The sequence below is a fragment of the Tamandua tetradactyla genome, chromosome 11 (assembly GCF_023851605.1).
Source record: "Tamandua tetradactyla isolate mTamTet1 chromosome 11, mTamTet1.pri, whole genome shotgun sequence".
Classification (NCBI taxonomy): Eukaryota; Metazoa; Chordata; class Mammalia; order Pilosa; family Myrmecophagidae; genus Tamandua; species Tamandua tetradactyla.
In genome coordinates, this window is record NC_135337.1 from 58,974,153 (window position 1) to 58,987,082 (window position 12,930).

Sequence of the window (12,930 nt, forward strand, 5' to 3'; positions counted from 1 at the left end):
GGCCCCTCCCCGGAAGTCAAGCCTCTTCCGGGAGGTACACAGTGGTGGGGGAGGGGAAGGCGAGAAAAGGGGCCGAGAACACCTCAGGAGTCCTTGGTCCCAAGCAGAAATAGGAAGGGAGAAATGGTTTGTGAAGGCTGCACTTACAGCCGCCACCGCTGCTGCCGCCGCCACCCTCGCTGCTGCCGCCACGACCTGAAGAAGCCCCATCCATCCGTTTGCAGCCGGGGAGACTCAGAGCCTGGGAGGGGCCTGGGGCCCGGGCCGCCCGCCTCCTTCTTCTAGTCGTGGTCCGGATCTTCCTCCTCCTCCACCAACCCTCGGCCCTCCCCTCCGCCTCCGCCCTCCTCGTCGGCCTCTTGCCGCCAGCCAACCACGCGGCTGCTTGTTGAGCCAAGGCTCCACCGTCTCCATGACGCCCGGCAAACATTCCTGTGCCTCGGCCAGTGAAGCTAACGTCAGGACTTGGGGTCCGGGTACAAGGGAACCAGTTAGGGAAAGAGTTGGTTGTCCACCCCCCAGCCAGTCTCCACCATGCCCATCTCTCCGGCAAACAGCCGCAAGCAGACGAGCCTCACCATGTAAGTCCCAATAAAACTTTAGTCCATGGACCTGCAGATACTGGAGGGAGCCCTTCGAGATCTTATCCCAGAATTTGGAAAGGCATTGCCCCGTACTGTTTCAGGGTTCAGTCAACAGCATTCAGGGCTCCGAAGTCTTCGAGCTGCCATTGAGTTCCTTCCCTACTACTTTGCTTGAGCAAAGAGCTTTGCTTAGAAAGAGCTGGTTTGTTTAGAGCTTCACTTCTTCCTAGCACTCCGGGTTTTTAATCGGTCTTCATTCTCAAGCATACCTTCTTGCTTTACATAGTTGCTCAGGCTCTCAGCTTCGGTGAGCCACCAGACCAAGCATTGACCATGTTCTTAAGTTGAGGTGTTTTTCTGCCTGTTCCTGATACGGTCCTGCAATAAAACTTATTTCTGCTTACTTCTTGCTGCTGCACCTTGGAACAGTTAAACTAGATGAGAAAAGCACACAAGCTATGCCGACTGGTCTCACTTAAAACTTCAAATCGTCCTTCAGTGCCCCCCAGCAATTCCACTCAAGTTCCCTAATTTAGTCACTCTCCCACACATCCAGACCACTTTTGTTCACTGTTCGAAAAGATCTCTCTCCAGTCTCCTCAGCACAGCTATTCTTTTTTCAGCAGTTTGAGTTTTTCCTTTCTTTCCATCATCAAGTCAAGCTTTTGTCCATTCTGCCACTCCAACAAAACAGCTTTTGTGACTAACGGTCCGGCTAAGTGCTATCACCGATTCTCAGTTCTGTTCTTAACTGACCCATCAGAAGCTTTGATTTAGTTGATCACTTCTTACGTTTTGAAACGATTTCTAGGATATCACTCTTCCTTAAATTTCCCCTTAATTCCTGGCTACTGTTTTTCAGAAGACTTTGCTGGTTCCTCCTCATTCCATAGCTAAAATACTGGAGTATTACTGTGATCATTTCTTTGACCTCTTTCTTCACTGTTTTATGCACTCCAAATTGCTCCTGGACATATCAAGCACGCTGTATTCCAACTAAAGGGCATGTGCATTTGTTGTTTTTGTTTGAAGGCAGAGCAGGGTTCTGAACTTAGTGTTATTCACCTTACTCTTCTGCTCAAAAGCCTTCAAAGGCAGTCCTTTGCTTATGTAACCTGGCATAAAAGAACTTTAACGTCTGTTTTATGTTTGCAAACGTTAACTTTGTTTTCCTTCTGCATTTAAATGAATCATTTTGGATTCCTTGTATATACCATATGCTTTTCTACCTTCATTTGTTCAGCGTTCTTTGCTCAAGATGTATTTCCTGTCCTACTGCAACAGCCCCTCACTTCAACCTGCTTAAGGCACGAACATGCACACACATGCACCATAGTCGCTCTTTCAAAACTGACGTATCATAAAAAGCCTGACTCAGATATCACCCTCGTGATTTTTTGTCTCATTCCTCTGGCCAAACGAAAGCGTTCCCACAACTCTTGATTTCATCTAGTGTGTACCTCTTTTGAAGCAAATGCAATTTTGAATTTGCGTTATATATGTATGCACAGAGCCTTACATACAGTTTTATAAATAACTGCTCAGCGAATGGAAGAAATTTAATTTGGTTTGGAGTGGAATTACCTTCACCCTGTTAAATTGAGAGGGGGCTATTTGCAGAAATGTTTCCTTAAACCACTCTTACTTTTCCTCTTGGGAATATTTATTTCAAACTGAGATATATGTATTTGTGGCATGCTTTTAATGTCATTTTGCCATCACAGAAGTGAAGTCAAATGTTCACTCTGCAGCTACTAGATTGCCTTGTTTTCCAGTAATTGCTGTAGATACTGAAAATAAAGGAGTGAACAAAACAAATTAGGTCCCTTCCTCAAAAAACTCAAGAATGTACAGCATATGACCTCTTGTATTATGACTATTTTTCAGGCAAAACATTCAAAGTCATTATCTCCTCCTGAAGATCATCCTATTTAGTGCCTGCTAATTTCCCTGTATTGAAAAACATGTATGTTTTCTTACATGATATAAGATAGAAATCTATGGTATCTGTGTGCCTAACATAATTGAGTATAGGTACCTCATTCAATTTATTTATTTATTTATTTTAACATGGGCAGGCACCAGGAATTGAACCTGGGTCCTCTGGCATCGCAGGCAAGCATTCCTGCCTGCTGAGCCACCGTGGCCCACCCCTTCAGTTTATTTTAAGAAGCAGTATTTCTTTCTCTGATTTCTCACTTTTTTTGTCAGACATGTTGCTAAAGGCTGGGGCTACAATGTCCTTCCCCATAGAATCTACAGTCTGAAGATTTTGAGGTATTTATAATGCTCTCTCAGAAGTCTTCAGTAACTATCTGTTTTAGTCTGCCAAAGCTGCCAGAATGCAACACATCAGATATGGATTGGCTTTCAAAGGGGATTTATATAGTTAAAAATATATCATTCTTTAGAGGAAAGGCAGCTGTCATCTGAGGTTCTCTCTTACACAGGAATGCACAGGGTGATCTCTGCTGGCCATCTCTCCAGGCTTCTGGGTTCCAACAGCTTTCCCTGGAGTGGTTCCTTTCTGCATCTCCAAGGCCTGGGAGCTGAGCTATAAGTGCTGAGATGAGCTGTGCTCAGCTGCTTGGGCTGTGCTGTGTTGAGCTATCTCATTTAAGTATCCAGCCAATTAAACCAAACATCATTCATCATAGCAGGCACTCCCCCTAGCCTACCGCAGATGTAATCAGCAACAAATGAGCTTCACATGCCATTGGCCCATGTCCACAGCAACAGAAGTAGGCACCTTCACCTGGCCAAGTTGACACCTGAGCCTAATTACCACATGTCCATCCCTTATCAACTTGGTGACTATACACATCACCTTAAATGATATTAAGGTGGCAAAAATTATCTTCTAGCTCTGGACCTATGAATCTCGAAACAAGTTATCTGATGCCAATATGCAAAGAAGGGACAGTCACAGGATACATGTTTTCATTTCCATAGGGAAAAATTGGAAGGAACATGGGTCACAAGACCCAAACAATTCTGAAAACCTGCAGGGCAAATTCCATTGGATTTCAAAGTCTGAAAGTCATTTATCCTTTGGGCTTTAGAAAGTGGCAGTCCCACCCTTTCCAAGAGCCTGTGCAGTGGTCCACATCTCTCCAAATGCAACCTTGAGGGACACTGAGGAGACCACCTTTTCCTTGGCTCTACCCTCTTCAAGCATCGAAGCCACACTTGGGCTCTCTGCCATCTACAGGGCACATGCTCAACCTCTCCATGTGGTGTTAGCCAGGCTCTTTCTGATCCCCAAGGAGTGTGCTGTACCTTCTCCAAGGTCTGAGGCTTTAGGACTCTTCCACTGCAAAGGTGGAAGACACATCCTCTGCTTTGGGGGCACACTCACCCTCTCCACATATATGGGTGGATCCACTTTCCCAGCTGAGGTTTCTTAGCTTCAGACTAGAGCTTCCATGGCTCTCACCCTGCAAACTCCAATTCATCCCTTTTTTGGCCCGCTTTGTCCAAACTGGCAGTGGTTCCATTTACGCCAACAGTCTCTTCAAGCACTCTAGGCCTTCTCCATCAAGCTCCTCACAGTTCCTCCAAAATCTTCCCCTTACCCATCCAAAAAACTGTTCCAGCATATCTGGTATTTGCAAACTGCAGCAGCACCCCACTTCTCCAGTACCAGATCTGTTCTAGCTGCCAAAGCTGCCAGAATGCAACACACCGAGATGGATTGGCTTTTAATAAAAGGGGATTTATTTAGTTAAAAACATATAGTTCTTCAGAGGAAAGGCAGCTAACTTTCATTTGAGTTTTCACTTACATGGGAAGGCACAAGGCAATCTCTGCTGGCCTTCTCTCTAGGCTTCTAGGTTCCAACAGCTTTCTCTGGGGTGCTTCCTTTCTGCATCTCCAAAGGCCTGGGCTGAGCTATGAGGTATGCTGAGCTCTCTCCATTTAAGCACCAGCCAATTAAATCAAACATCATTCATTGCAGCAGGCATGCCTCCTAGCCGACTGCAGCTGTAATGAGCAACAGATGAGCTTCACATGGCATTGGCTCATGGCCACAGCAATAGAAGTAGGCACCTTCACCTGGCTAAATTGACACCTGAACCTAACTACCACACTATCTAATTGACAAATATAACATCATTCATTCCTATAGGGCGTAAAGGAGGAAGAACTGGTTTCTGATGAATGTAATAATATGATTTTATTATCCATCCAGTTTGAGATGCATGGTGGACATGCATCTCTTAAACATGAGTCTAAAGATCAAGAAAATATTTTGACTTGGATATAATGATTTGAAGATATTCATTCATTTGACTAATATTTATTAAGCAGCTACTGTGTATTGGGAGCTTCGTAGGCATTAGGAATGCAATAGGGAACAGAACAGCACCAAACACCCCTCATTCGAAGGATCAAGCAGTGTATTCATAAGATAAATAAGTAAAATATATACTGTTAGGTAATAAAAAGTGCTAAAGAGAAAAATTAAGTTAAGGAAATGCGGAGTTTTGGGGACGGTTGTTTGGCTAAGATGAGAACAGTGAAATGTTGTAGAAGTGATTGGTGGCCTTGGTAAGAATACTTTGGGTGTCAGGATAAGAGCGCAAACCTGACAAAGGAAGTTCATGAGAGAATAGAATAAGAGAGAAACAATGAACATAGACCATTGTTTTTAAGGAGTTACCATAATTAAAGGGAAGATGAATGGATGGTAGCTGGAATGGTAGACAAGAAGCTTTTTGTTTGTTTATTTTGAGATGGGAGTGATAACAGCACATTTATATGCTAAAAGGAATGACCCAGGAGAGAGAGAAAAACTGATGATGCAGGAAAGAGAATTGTTAGAGAAATATTCTTGAATAGGCTAAAAGAAATGAAACAGTCCAGGTGTAAAGGAATTAACTTAATCTAGAATCAGATAATTCATTCACAGTAATAGGAGAGAAATAGAGAATATAGGCACAGATGCTTGCTGAGGGCAAGGTCAAGTGTATGATCAAGTGAGTGAGTAAATGCAGAGGAAGACAAGATCATTTACATGTTTAAGAGTTCAGGGACCTTAGACCCCAGAATATTAGGAGGATTACTTTCATGGATATTGAAATATTCAAGAATTATGCCAGGAGTAATATTAGAAAGAGAGCCAGTGACTCAGGAGATAGAATAGGAGGAGGGAGGTAATAAGAATATACTGCCATAAGAAAGGGAAATATAAATAGTCATTACTATCATGGTTTTTGCTAAATTTACTCTGGGAGAGTGTATCTAGTGAGAGAAGCAGGTAGCTGAGGTTTAGCCTGAGTGTAACCTGAAAAGAGGAACTTAGAGTGAAAATGGAATCGGAGGGTTGGATTTTGTAGGGATAGTAAGGGAAAGAGGCAAAAGAAGATGAGAGTTTAAGGGTAATAATGAAGAGCAAGTCAAATGATGAATTGTGGGATCTGAATTAAATCAAGAAAGAAGAAAAACCTAAAAGGTACTGATTAATTGATAGAAAGTGGAAGGATCAAGGATTGAAGATCTCAAAGAATAGGAGACAGTAGGATAAGAGAGAACAACTTGAGAAGTCGATTTTAAGAAGTTAAACTGTTAAAGAAAGGAGAGATACAGTAATAAGTAGAGGAAGACATAGCTAAAAGAAGGGTTTTTAAGTTGAGGGTATGACTAGAACATAATTTTATGCTCATAGGGAAAAGACAAGGAAATGAGATAGAGGAGACAGGGAATGATAGAGAAGAGTCCCTAAGAAAGTAGTACAAGTTTCAGAACAGATAGAAAGACTAGCCTTGGATAAGATAAACATCCGCTGAGAGATAAAAATGGATTTAGATGAATTATAGGAGATTGAGTAAGAATTTTAAAATGGGGAAATAATTTAAAGGAGTTTTTACCTGGTTGATGATTTTTATTTTCTTAGAGATGTTGGGGCTGGACTCCATTAGAGACTAAAGGAAGATGGATAAGTTAGTGTACTTAAAAATATTGTAAATTTGACATAGTGCATGAATGGAATTCCTGTATTCATTTATTTTAAAAATATTTATTTAGTATCCACCATATACTAAGCACTATTCTATAAGGATACTAGCAATATGCAAAACAAAACTCCCTGCCCTAAAGATGCTTACTTTCTAGAAGAGGAGCAGACAACAACAAACAAAAATAAAGTAGTGATAAGTGCTATGAGGAAAAATAAAATATGGGTTTATTGTCACTTTAAAATATTTTGTTTTTAAGTATGATTCTTTATGATTTAAAAGTGAACATAGTGTAAAAAATGTTTTCTTTGGAAGCATATTTACTGTTTATCATTTAAGGGAAAATTATCCTCATTTTATAAAAATCTATTGTACAATAAGAGTTCTAAAATAAGTACATGCTAAGGTAGATCCCTCTCTTAAGGATATTCCTTCTGAGGTTTTGTTAATCATATTTAAATCTCCCTATACGATTGCACTGTTAACACTCACTTGTGCTTACCATTAGCCAAACACTTTCTCACCATAATACATAGATTAATTCATGTAATCTTCAAATAACCTATGAGTTATCCCCATTTTACAAATAAGGAAACTAAGACCAGAGAAGTCAGTGTAGATTTTGAGTCAGACTTTCTTGGTTCAAATCTCAATTCTAGTAGGAATGCTTTCCGTGACTTTTTATAAAATAATACTTTTAGTAATCTCTGAGAATTATTTTGAGGAAAAAATGATGAAATACATGTAAACTCTTCAGAATTATGTTTATACATAATAAGCTGTCAAATGGCTATTGTATTTTACTTATTTGCTTAGATTGTTTAGTTATTTCTAATTGAAAGTCTACTTCTTTTCTTGTTGCTTGATTTTTCTTTTCCATTCTGAATCCTTTATGTTTTCTTTTCCTAATATAGAAACAGTGGCTCATCAGTAAGGAAGTCTATTAGTTTTACTAGCTCAACAAGAGGAATTCAAACGAAAGGATTTGCTGGTGCAACCCAAAGCAGAATGGCTATTTCAAAAACTATGGTTATTCTACCTGAAATGAAAACAGAAAAAATGGGCATTTCTACCAATAGGCCATACATACAGGTAAATACTGTTTTGAATTCTGAGTTTATTTAATAATGACACCATGTGAAATTTTATTGCAATGTTGAAACGAGAAGATATGCTGCTTTAAAAAAATCACTCACTTCAAATGCTGAAATACTGATTTTATTCAAGACCTTACTACATAGCCTACCTTACAGTATATTATCGGTGTGGCCCTTATAATTCATTGTTAATGATAAGAATATCAAAGTAAAATGAAGATTTACTCATGACCTTAAGGACTAGTTTCTTGTTATTTTAACTATAGCTAATACAGTATAGCTAGCATTCATGTTCTCAGTAATGTGCTCTTATAATTTTTTGTTTTTTTTTAGAGTAAGCAAGCAGAAAACTTATTAGGTATGCATGGGAGAAGGGACACATGGGCACTCTTGCAAGGAAAGAGGTTTGAAAGGCTAGAGTCCCTGCAACATTGGAGCCATCTTCTTTTATTGCTTAGCTTTACTTACTTCTCTTCCCCCTTTCTTGTTCTGATCTCTTCTTCCTACTTACCTTCTCTCCAGGTTGGTGCCTGGTGGTAGATAAAGCATTTAGTTGGGGTCAGTTGGCTCCACCCTTCTTGGTATCTACTTACTCAGGTGGGGGGTCCTTTGCTTCTAAGTGCTGTTAATTGCTCTTCTCAGAAATATTTTCCTCCTTGAAGTCTGACAGTTTCTGGGAATTTGCCCTTTACTCAGCCTAGTAGCTGCACTAATTCTAACCCTATTTCATTTCCTCCTCAGAGACTTATAGCTCCCCTTAATCTTAATAGAATTTGGTCAATGATCCATCTTCTGTAACTGCTTCAGGTGTCCTTGTTTGTGGGAACTTACAAGTCTCTACCTATGCTATTGAGGGTGGCTAGTTGAACGTGGAGAACAGGAGTGTAGCCTTTGACAAGGAGAAGTATGTTATGAAATGCTTCTAATATGGAAGAAACACACTGGGTGAGAAATTGTATAATGTGGTCTGAATAGAAGCAGGAGCAAGATGGAGCTCAGGGTATTTTCTAGAGTTTTTAAGGACACTGTTGGTTGGGGCTTGGTATACTGTGGCAGTTTGCAATATCTGGCTGAAATTTGCATAAGAAAAACTTCTAGAATGATTTCTTTACTCTATTTGAAATTTTCTAGCCACTAAAATTTCATTTTCAAAGGCCAGGCTCATTTTTGGACTCATGTCTCATGTTGCTAGGGAGACATACTTCCCTAGAAGTCATGTCCCACTTAGGGAGAAAGATATTCAGTTTATTTGTGGAGTTTGGCATACAGAGAGCAATCACATTTGAACAAGAAAAGTTCTCTGGGATTGACTCTTAGCATTAATTATAAGTAGGCTTAGTTTTGCTATCGCAGAAATAAGTTTCATAAGGGCAAGCTTTAAGATTGAGGCCTTGACTTATTAAGTTGGGAGACCTTATTGCATAAGAGAATAATGGGAATTCCCCAGATGGGGGAAGTTTGATAATTTCTCGTTTTTCCTTAGTCCTTTAAAGGACTTTGCAAATATTTTATTTTCTGATTAATATTTTATTCTTTATTTTAGGTTCCATGTCAAATAAAGCTGAATTAGGTTGTTTAAATAAACTAATAGATAGGTTAAATTAGATAGTGTGTCTCAGAAAATTTAAATTTTGGAAGCTTTAGAGCAAAATAGTATAACTGACAAGTAAATGTGGTTGTTCCCATGACCTGTAAATTTTAACATCATATAGATCAGTATTAGGATAGAACATTATTAAGTTTTCAAGAATTTTAAACAATTTCTAAATATGTGAATAACATTTCACACATCAAATTTAACTAACCGAAGGATGGAAAAATCTCTTTTAATTGTAATACTTAAATAGTTTTTAATATAATGTGTTAAACTATTAGCACTTCACTTTTACAAGGTGAGAGAACAAATCATTTGTGTTTTCCTTTAAGAATCTTCTGAAACAAAGGTTGATGAGGTCAACATAAACAATAACAAGGATATTATTCTGATCTGTAAAATTTTTCTCTTTTAGACAGAGTACTCACAAGGTTAAGAAAAACGTTTTGTAATCTTTCATTAAGACTAGACTAGCAATCTACATTATTTTAGCAGAGAGAAAACTAAACTCCAGTTTTGTATGCATACACAGCTTTACACAAAAGTTCTTTTTACAGGAATATTATAAGCAGACTTATTAAATTTTGGTTAGCACTGACTATGTTAGAATTTACTTTTATAAACTATTTACAGCCTTCTGTATCCATTCAGATCTTGTAGTTAGCAATGACTTAACACAGCATTCGCTTTCACCATTAGGAATATGTTCGGTCACAAAATTAACACCTGGAAAGATTGTGTTCTGGGCAGTTGGAGGTCAGTAAGGTCTGCTACTAAGGCATTTTTAAGGATATGGGGGTTATTTTGAAACCCTTGGGGCAGTATTAAGTGAACTGGGCAAGAATCTTATTTAAGTCCCTTCCATTCAAAAGCAAGGAAGTATTAAGAGTCAATGTGAAGAGGGATACAAAAAATGAATTTTTAAAATTTAGGACTAAATATTTTTATACAGACAGCGGCTGCTCAGTGGGCTCATCCCTGGATGCCTTTATCCCATACAAACAAGATTATTTGCTCTAGGATTTCCTTTGGAATGCCAAGAGGCCTCAAACTAATAGAGGCCTCAGGGCAAACAATGGGTTAAGCACTAACAGTGTTAACTAATCTTAAGAAGATCCCTCCCTGAACGGGAGGGGGGGTGGGGAATGGGGGTGTGGGGGGGTGTTGGGCAGTCAGGGGAATTGATGAGATACTAGAATGTCTTCAAGCTTACAAAGGGAAGGGGTAGTGAAGGTTCTAGTTTTGGTTTTACTGTTATTTCCATAACTAGCTAGGCAAGTCCAAGTGGATGTAGGCCCAGAGTGGCAGTGGAAGCATAGTGGCTCTAGTGTTAAGAAATTAATAATCTTACCTACCATGTCAAGTTTCACCTGAGGCTCCTTTTGGTTGATGGTCAGTTGTGAAATCAGCAGAGCCACATATGACCTTTAGACACCCTCAGTCTTCTTCACTTGCTGCAAACAAGGCTCAAGAACTGTCCTGTCCTCCCCACCCCCACCCCCTTTGGGAGATGTGAAGTTCCTAGCCCAATACCCACGTTAGTGGCACTTGGGACAGGGCCTCGGTGGGTTCCGAGTTCAAGAGTTCTCTGGGGTTTTCGGTACTCTCTCTGCCATCGGTCCTCTTACTCACAGTTGAAAAAAGGTCCTTGAGGCTGTGAGACTTGGAGCTATCATTCAGGTGACCTCAAGGAAGAGTACCTTTAACGGTGACTGCAGTAAACTGAGCCTGTTCTCTGGTCTTATGCCTACTGTTTGCCTTCTCCTCCTCCCCAGCCTTGTCCTGATTATTAAAGACAACCTAAAAAGTCATTAATGGGAGTTTGTGGGCCCATGGAGAGTTTTTGCGGCTTTCTCTGAATGTCAGGGGCACACTGGCTGATGAAATGGGTGTTCAGCAAAATCTTACCTTCCTGGAAGTCTGGGCTGACATTGGTATACCTTTAAGACCTTCTCCTAACTTTCTTTGGAAAAGAGCTGGGTTTTCCTCTTTCTCCTGAGTGATCTCCCTTAGCTTATTATAATCAACTGACTTTGTGGTACGTTTTTTTCATACCTGTTAACAAACAAGTTTTAAAAGGAATCATTAAGATTTTTTTCTCTAATAGAAATTGATACATGGACATAACACAAGCAACGAGTCCCTTTCAGCTCCTTGTCTTGATAAAGAGTTATAAACGTCTGGGTACAGGGAAATTCTGACTACTTTCCCTGTCTTTTACAGACTGGAGAATGTTGCTGTAATTGAGAGTCCCATTGGAGGACTGTCCTTCCCCATCTTGTACCTTACAAAGACTGTTGGCATTTCCCATTTTCTGTGTAAAAGGAAATAGAGGAGCCTCGCTAGCACCAGTGTGACTGTATGGCATCCCAATACACATCAGAACTGGGTGTTTCCCTCTCTGCCAGCCCATCTCTTGAGAACGTAGGAATAGTACAGTGTCCCTGAAACACCTTTCCTGAGAGACAGCTGGACCTGTGCTTCTGGAGGTTTCCTGGGCCTTGCCCAAAAGAATTCCAGGACAATGCTCTCGAGGCATTGGGGTCTCAAACTCCATATAGCACCTTTCCTGAGAGACATCTGGACCTACACTTCAGGGGGGGAGGGGGTGGTTCCCGGGCCTTGCCCAAAAGAATTCCAAGGCACTGCTCTTGAGGAATCTTCCTCTTCACTGGTCCAATCTCTTGGGAACATGGGAAATAAGTGACCAGAAGTCCTTGGGACAAGTCACAAGGCATTCTGGGGACACTGCTTCCTGGGAGATATTTAAACCTACACTCCCGAGGTGGGAGTCTTTGCCTCATATGAGAGAAGACTAGGACAATGTTCCTGGGAATACCTTTGTCCTCTAAGTTTCCTGAGGGATAAAAAGTGAGCATGCTGTATGAGAGAAGCTTTATATTTGGCCACAGTGGGTGGCAAAAAAGATTAAATGATAGAGGCCTAGAAGGGAGACACTACCATTGTAGGAGTAAAAGGCAACACCTTTTGTAGTACAAGAATCCTTAGCCCAGAATCCTGTGTTACAAAAGATGGAATGTCTCAGAAGGCATACGTGCTGGTTTGAGACTGTTATACCCCAGAAAAGCCATTTTCTAATCCAGTCTTGTGGGGGCAGAACTTTGTTGGGTAGGATCTTTTGATTAGTTTGTTTCCATGAAAATATGACTCAACCAGTTGTGAATGGGATATTTTGAATAGATTAGTTCCATGGAGATGTGACCCTGCCCATTCAAGGTGGGTTTTAAGTAGTTTACTGGCCTTCTTCAAAGCGCTCATGGAGAGAGAGAGTTCAGAACTGACATAGCAGAGAGATGAAATCAAGACACAGACTTTGGAGATGCCAAGCTAAGAGATGATACCCAGAGTCTGCCTATCTAGTTTGTTAGCTGCCAGAAAGCAAAATACCAGAAACAGAATGGCTTTTAAAAAGGGGAATTTAATAAGTTACAAGTTTACAGTTCTAAGGCCATGAAAATGTCCCAATTAAAGCAAGTCTATAGAAATGTCCAATCTAAGGCATCCAGGGAAAGATACCTTGATTCAAGAAGGCCAATGGAGTTCCTGGTTTCTTTCTCAAGTGAAAAGGCACATGGTAAACATGGCATCTGCTAGCTTCCTCTCCAGGCCTCTTGTTTCATGAAGCTCCCCAGAAGGCGTTTTCCTTCTTTATCCCCAAAGGTCGCTGGCTGGTAGAC

At 40.5% G+C, this 12,930-nt stretch overlaps 2 protein-coding genes across 8 annotated transcripts in view; one reads left to right on the forward strand and one right to left on the reverse strand.

Moving 5' to 3' along the window:
• The window catches only part of MIER1 (MIER1 transcriptional regulator), a 53,201-nt gene extending 52,864 nt beyond the window's left edge, over positions 1 to 337 (reverse strand). The window contains exon 1 of one of the 4 annotated variants that reach the window (XM_077120664.1): positions 148 to 337. In XM_077120664.1, the coding sequence (XP_076976779.1) occupies positions 148 to 214 (67 nt within the window). In that variant the 5' untranslated portion in view covers positions 215 to 337. The remainder of the gene's footprint in view (positions 1 to 147) is intronic. The other 3 variants (XM_077120665.1, XM_077120666.1, XM_077120667.1) reach the window with 3 other exon arrangements.
• DNAI4 (dynein axonemal intermediate chain 4) overlaps positions 1 to 12,930 on the forward strand; it is a 131,706-nt gene that overhangs the window by 520 nt on the left and 118,256 nt on the right. The window contains exons 1-3 of one of the 4 annotated variants that reach the window (XM_077120659.1): positions 14 to 581; positions 2,796 to 2,861; positions 7,456 to 7,633. In XM_077120659.1, coding sequence (XP_076976774.1) covers positions 535 to 581; positions 2,796 to 2,861; positions 7,456 to 7,633 — 291 coding nt within the window. In that variant the 5' untranslated portion in view covers positions 14 to 534. Of the gene's footprint in view, positions 1 to 13; positions 582 to 2,795; positions 2,862 to 7,455; positions 7,634 to 12,930 lie in introns of those variants that run through there. The other 3 variants (XM_077120661.1, XM_077120662.1, XM_077120663.1) reach the window with 3 other exon arrangements.